This window comes from Engraulis encrasicolus, chromosome 12 (genome assembly GCF_034702125.1).
Source record: "Engraulis encrasicolus isolate BLACKSEA-1 chromosome 12, IST_EnEncr_1.0, whole genome shotgun sequence".
Lineage (NCBI taxonomy): Eukaryota > Metazoa > Chordata > Actinopteri > Clupeiformes > Engraulidae > Engraulis > Engraulis encrasicolus.
Genome location: NC_085868.1, coordinates 54807010 through 54814509, shown reverse-complemented (window position 1 = coordinate 54814509; position 7500 = coordinate 54807010). Strand labels below are relative to the sequence as shown.

At 46.2% G+C, this 7500-nt stretch overlaps 1 protein-coding gene across 1 annotated transcript in view; it reads right to left on the bottom strand.

Moving 5' to 3' along the window:
• Positions 1 to 7500, bottom strand: part of LOC134459622 (protein Wnt-6-like) — a 50831-nt gene that overhangs the window by 24909 nt on the left and 18422 nt on the right. Inside the window, exon 2 of the mRNA XM_063211967.1 lies at positions 3198 to 3300. Coding sequence (XP_063068037.1) covers positions 3198 to 3300 — 103 coding nt within the window. The remainder of the gene's footprint in view (positions 1 to 3197; positions 3301 to 7500) is intronic.

The window sequence follows — 7500 nt, the reverse complement described above, 5'->3', positions numbered from 1 at the left end:
TTGTGCCCCCTTCTGAGCGCTCTTTCTCTCAACGCCCCACAAGGGCTCTCTAACACCCCCTGGGAAGCTCAAAAGTCTCGAGGGCCCGTTGAGAAACACTAATTCATGAGAAAACTGGTATAGTGGTGCTGAACTTGGAGGTGTAGGTCTACGATTAATGACATTGTTGTGATGTCTTCAGCAGCAATGACTAAAGCCGTGCCCCACACACACACACACACACACACACACACACACACACACACACACACACACACACACACACACACACACACACACACACACACACACTAAATTACCTTGTTATTATGTATTGCATACGCAGCAGTGACTAAAACTGACTTGTGGTATTATTACTCAACTGGCTCATCTCAACACACACACACACACACACACACACACAAACACACACACACACACACACAGCGGTGACTAAGGCTGATTCGTTTTATTACTCAACTGGCTCTTCATCTGACTACACGCAAACACACACACACAGTTTTAAAGACACACTGTGTAAGAATCGCAGTAGTTCATTCTCAAAATGTGTTGCTAATTTATTAATCTGTCCTTCACAAAGATTAAAGCCATTTATTTGACGTAGGGACGACCCTTAGGGCCCCCTCTTGGTGCTAGCCCGTCAGTGAACGCATTAGGAAACCATTTCTCCAAAAGCAGGTTGAGAACCACTGGTGTAGGCCTACCGGATGCCAACTAGCAGAGTGACGTGTGGAACGACAGTAAACCTCCCCGCTGAAGCCTCATACAGTATCAGTAGAACGTTAGTAAACCTCCCTCCTGAAGCTTCATACAGTATCGGTAGAACGTTAGTAAACCTCCCTCCTGAAGCCTCATACAGTATCAGTAGAACGTTAGTAAACCTCCCTCCTGAAGCCTCATACAGTATCAGTTGAACGTTAGTAAACCTCCCTCCTGAAGCCTCATACAGTATCAGTAGAACGTTAGTAAACCTCCCTCCTGAAGCCTCATACAGTATCAGTAGAACGTTAGTAAACCTCCCTCCTGAAGCCTCATACAGTATCAGTTGAACGTTAGTAAACCTCCCTCCTGAAGCCTCATACAGTATCAGTTGAACGTTAGTAAACCTCCTGAAGTCTCATACAGTATCAGTTGAACGTTAGTAAACCTCCCTCCTGAAGCCTCATACAGTATCAGTAGAACGTTAGTAAACCTCCCTCCTGAAGCCTCATACAGTATCAGTAGTACGTTAGTAAACCTCCCTCCTGAAGCCTCACCTTTGACCCAAATAACTGACACACGCATTCATTCACTCATCCACTCAGCCCATCATGCCATACTTTTGCACCACACGATCATACCTTAAACAGTTTTAACTGAATTTGTAAATATTGGTAAACTGAATTTGTAAATATTGGTAAAAATATTGGTAAAAAAAAAAAAAGGTAAATAAAATATCACTATTTTAATTGCAATTATTGGTGGTGTCTCCTTTTTCATGTTGTGGCGTTTGTCACATTTCAACAAAGTGTCCTCTCATAACAAACCAACCCTATGCTCACGGGCCCTCACCTTGCCATGCCTGGGTCGAATAGTCCCCACAACGTACGTATGCTGTATAGTCCCCACAATGTACGTAATGTATGCTGTAAAACAAGCTGTCCTGCTGCTTTAGGTTTGTAAGTTAACTCAAGTTGAGAATGCCTCGGGTTGAGTTAAGCCTCGAGTTGAGTTAACTTAAACAACTTAAGACAATAGGGCAACTTACTTTTTTATGGCTTGCAATGTCACTGTGTATGCTTTTGATTATCTCTTATCAAAATGGGGTTTGAACCTGCAACCCTCTGACCCACAAAACAACTTCCGAAACATTAGGCCACGGCAAACCAAGACACACACACACACACACACACACACACACACACACACACACACACACACACACACACACACACACACACACACACACACACACACACACACACACAGGGCTGTTGACAGCTTTTTCTGGGCCCAGGACAAAGTCACCTGAATGGGCCCCCTACCCAATACATACAATGTAATGGGGACTCAATTTTGGGCCCCCTATCTCCCTGGGCCCAGGACAACATACCCCTTTGTCCCCCCTGCCGGTGGGCCTGCACAGAGAGAGAGCGAGAGAGAGAGAGAGAGAGAGAGAGAGAGAGAGAGAGTCTCCTCCCTTAACACACCTCAACATGGAGTTGGTCCGGATTCTGTGTGTGTGTGTGCGTGTGTGCATGGATATGTGTGTGTGTGTGTGTGTGTGTGTGTGTGTGTGAGAGAGAGAGACTCACCTCTTGCATTACACTGCTCTTTTTCTTTCATCCTACCATTATTTGACATTCATTTCCTCTTGCTGTCATTGGACATCAGTCTCGTTGTTACTCTCCCCCCTTAGACAGCTCTCTCTCTCTCTCTCTCTCTCTCTCTCTCTCTCTCTCTCTCTCTCTCTCTCTCTCTCTCTCTCTCTCTCTCTCTCTCTCTCTCTCTCTCTCTCTCTCTCTCTCTCTCTCTCTCTCTCTCTCTCTCTCTCTGTTGTTCATCTCCCCTCTCCTCTGACCGGACCTGTTCCCTTTACGGTGTTGCGCTGCTGATGCGATTGTCGAAGTATTTAAACTTGCAGATCCTGAAGTCGGGGTCATAAATTCCACTACAGCACAATGCACTTCTTCTATATGATCGCAGTCAGATGCAGCAGTCGGGAGCATTTCAACTCGCAGATCCCGCGTGACCTAAGCGCCATAAATTCCACACGAACACGATGCCATAAATTCCACACAATTTCTATATGACGCATGACGCATTGGAGAGCCACACCCGGGTCGGCACATACAATGCTGATTAAAAAATGAAAAATAAATAAAAAAAAAGCATACAATGCTGATTCTATAGCACCAACTTCCCAACACAACAACTTGGGAAAAGTTTGACTAAAATGCTGTCATACAGATATCTGTAGTCTCTATATCTATCTATGCGTTCAGTTATCTTGAAAGCCCATCTGGGAAACTTCAACTCCCATTGTCATTGTGGCACAGCAATCCACAACACACAAGTGCACACTGCACACAACGAAATTGCATTCATGCCTCACCAATGCAAGGGGCAGCCAAATGTTGGGTTAATATGTGTACATGTGCCTTTTAAGATGTGAATTGTGAAAAGATAATTTAACATGAGTTGGGGTACTAACTTACCATGAGAGTCGCAGCAGGCTGAGAGGACTGAGGAGGATGAGGGCGAGCGCGAGGTAAACTCGCGTGACCAGCATCATCTGCAGGTGTGACGGTCGTGTCGTCGCTATGGCGACAACACTCAAGGGACAAGGCTCGCGGAAGAGTGCTCGCCCTTATGGCCCACTGCACCAGGTGGAGAAATGACCACCACTTTGGCCTCCTTGGACATCTGTTAAAGGAAAATATAGTTCCAGCTCTTGACGAAGATTTAGCTATACTGCCCACAATTTCAGAACGCAGTAAGCTTATCTCAGCTTACTGGTAAACTGAGAAAAAGGCTTTAGAGTTTCTTTTCTGAACAGGCAACTGTGTTGGAGGTAAAGTGGTGATAAAAACATTCGTATAATTCTTAGACCTCTGTTAAAGAAAGTTCCAGCTCTTGCCGACGGCTGTATAGCTCTACCTGGCATTTGGAAATATCCAATCCAACTCACATGTGTTGTGCGCGCACCCACGGAGCATATAGGCTCACACACGAAGCCCCTCACCGTGAACGCTGGATCAAAATCGGGGAAGTGTAAAATATTTACACTCGGATGTGACACGCACTTCTCACCAACGGCTCCCAAAATTCCTCACTCCTGACAGCGAGCTGTCTCTCCGAAAAACCTCACTGGTCCGGCACGCGGCCAACACCTGCAAGCTTGACTGACTGACGGAGTATCCAAGTTATTCCACAACTTCATGAACAACGGAGAGTCTGAACGCTTGCATGGTTGTTATGTATCCTGGCTTTTCAAAACGAATCCAGAATACTGTCACTGGCAAGTTTTGGCAAGCTCGTCCGCTCCACTCCACAGTCATGTATCCAAGAAGTAAAAAAAAAAGCGTGCGCATTTAGAAAGCCTGGGCGTCCAAACTGCCATGAAAAGATAAAAAACAACTTTTGAGGCACTCCTTACTAAAGTTAAAAAAAACTGTATTAGACTTTGGCTACATGCCTACTTCCCAAAGGTGTCCAATACAGTCACCGGCAAGTTTCGTCCACTCCACTCCACTCCACTGTCGTCTCGGCGCATCTAGTGTTGTAAGCGCACTACACCCGGAGAGCGTCAGTGACGTGCGGTTTGAATCTCGCACGCGTATGTCTCTTCCTCATTCCTCAGAATGCATCAGAGTGAGCGCGCGGGCATACCTCCAGAACTCTCATCAGAACTCGCGCAGAGCTCTCAGCCTCGCGCCTCGCTCTGTTTCTATCCACCACATTGCCGATGAACTGGACTGGGACAAAAAAAAGCAGACCGCGCATTTTCAGCCAAGACCAATCCGCCTGGCATTGATAGAGACATAATGAAGCCTGTGACAATATTTTTGGTCATCTATTATGAACGTTCTTGACCACAACAGGCAAAACTACTATTTAAATCTGACTCTGGCAGGGCAGCTGTAGCTACATGAGGACTGTACGACAGTGTTTCCCAACCTTTTTTGTCTTGCGTATCCCCTAAGCCTCTGAGTTGTGCCATGAGTACCCCCTAATTAATTTTCTATATAATTTTCTCTGTCCTGATGTGGCTGCTCCATACATTTGTTATAATAATAACACTTTTCCAAGTACCCCCTGCAGTGTGCTCGTGTACCCCTAGTGGTACACGTACCCCTGGTTGGGAAACACTGCTGTACGACACCATTGAGGCGAAGAGCAGGCCAAAATCATCAGAGGCGGACTGTCCATGTGGCAAAGCTGGGCACTTGCCTGGGGCCCCAACCAAATCTGCCCTCCATAGGGGGCCCAACTGTCACACAACACACGGAAAAGAGTAAGCATGATCTTCAATTTGTCACTTGTGCGGCGCAATCAGAGCAATCAATGAGACAAAACACAGAATTGTAGGCTATGTCTCTATAATGACTTTTGAGGGCCCATGTTTATATTTCGCCTAGGCCCCCAAAATGGCTAGATCATCAACAGAAAAAAACTAAAAAATATTCGCACACCGTAAAAGCTCCCTTGTCGTGATTTTATTGTGAAAAAAGGCTTTCGACCGGCAAGGTCTTTGTCAGGTGTAAAATCACGACAAGGGAGCTTTTACGGTGTGCAAATATTTTTTTAAACTTTTTCTCCATATACTATTTTTGATATTCTGCACCCGTAGCTAGTTGCTACTTTCGGATGCGCGCACCTTACACTTTTTGATTGATCATCAACAGTCCACCGGGCAAATTCCCTGCGTATGACTTAGTTATAGCCAATCCAGCCATGCCCCGGGTTCCAGCCAGGAGAAAAAAAATCCAAACCCCTCTCTGCAGGGCTGGATTAATGCACAGGCTAGATAAGGCTGCAGCCTAGGGGCCCCCGGATTGGCAAAAAGTGAAAAATTGCAGAATTGTAACTAGATGCAATATTGAATATGTTTGTATTCAATACAGTTGGTAGACATGTTATCCTCAATCTCTAGCTCATAATTATGACACTATCCAAGTCAAGTAGGTTTATTGTCAATTTCTTTACATGCACTGGTCATACAAAGAATTTGAAATTACATTTCTTGCTTTCCCATACAGACATAGACTAATCTAGGTAAGGACATAGACAGTATAGACATAGACAGTACTTATACATGGACTTAAGACAGTATGGACATAGACAGTGCTCATACAGACATTTAAAGTGCAAGACTGGACAACAGAAGACTTGTAGAGGACATACATTAAGAGGTATTTGTTGTGCTTTTGTGCTTTTCCTAAAAAAAAAAAAAAAAAAAGTCCTTTATAGCGTTCTGACATGGTAATAGTAGCATTTTGAAGAAAAATAAATATTAAAGAGGTCTGTCAAGTACACCAGCAGCAGTGTGTGTGTGTGTGTGTGTGTGTGTGTGTGTGTGTGTGTGTGTGTGTGTGTGTGTGTGTGTGTGTGTGTGTGTGTATGTGTGTGTATGTGTTTAGTGCAGGTAAGGTGCGGTGTGCGTCTTGTGTGTGTGTTCGTGTGTCTGTGTGTGTGTGTGTGTATGTGTGTGTGTGTGTGTGTGTGTGTCAGTGTGTGTATGTGGGGGTTAGTGCAGAAAGTGCAGTGTGCTTGTGTGTGTGTGTGTGTGTGTGTGTGTGTGTGTGTGTGTGTGCGTGTGCGTGTGCGTGTGCGTGTGCGTGTGTGTGTGCGTGTGTGTGTGTGTTTTGAGTTAGTGCAGGTTGAAAGTTCAGTCACAAATATAGTAGTGCAGGTGGAATGTTCAGTCGCTGATATGGTGGTGGGGATGGGGGTTGTCAGTGGCCTTGCTGCCTAGAGGCTGACAGTGGAGGGAGAGTGGGTTGAGTGTTCAGCATCTTGATCGCTTGGTGCATTGTGCTGCTCGCCAGCCTGGTGGTACGGGAACGGAGGCGCCTGTACCTCTTTCCAGAGGGCAGGAGGCTGAACAGTTTGTGTGCAGGGTGGCTTGTGTCTTTGATGATCATCAGTGCTTTCCGGGTGAGGCGTGTGGTGTAAATGTCCTGCAGGGAGGGGAGTGGTACTCAAATGATCTTCTTCGCTGTGTTCACAACACGCTGGAGTGTCTTCTTGTTTTTCTCCGTACAGCTTCCTCCCCACACTGTGATGCAGTTGGACACGACGCTCTCTATGGTTCCTCTGTAGAATGTTGTCATGATGGAGGGTGTAGCACTTGCCTTCTTTAGTTTGCGCAGGAAGTATAGACGCTGATGGGCCTTCTTCGCCAGTGATGTAGTGTTGGTGGTCCAAGAGAGGTCGTCGCTGATGTGCACTCCAAGGAACTTGGTGCTGCTCACTCTCTCTACAGCATCGCCGTCGATGGTCAGTGGTGGCAGTTGTTTTTGGACCCTTTGGAAGTTGACAACAATCTCCTTGGTCTTGTTGACATTCATCAGGAGGTTGTTGTCTTTGCACCATCTGGCCAGCAGGTCTACTTCTTCTCTGTAGTGAGTCTCATCGCCCTTGGTGATGAGGCCCACCAGTGTTGTATCATCCGCAACTTCACTAGATGGTTAGTGCTGTGGGTCGTTGTGCAGTCGTGTGTCAGCAGCGTGAACAGCAGGGGGCTGAGAACACAACCTTGCTAGCCCCCGTGCTCAGGGTCAGGGTGCTCGAGGTGTTGTTCCCTACCCGTACTGCTTGTGGTCTCTGCATCAGGAAGTCCAGCAGCCAGTTGCAGAGGGAGGTACTGAAACCTAGTTTGTCCAGTTTTTGTGCAGTTGTTGTGGTATTATGGTATTGAATGCTGAACTGAAGTCAATGAACAGCATTCTCACATATGAGTCTTTATTGTCCAAGTGGGTGAGGGCTGGATGGAGGGCAGAGCAAATTGCATCCTCC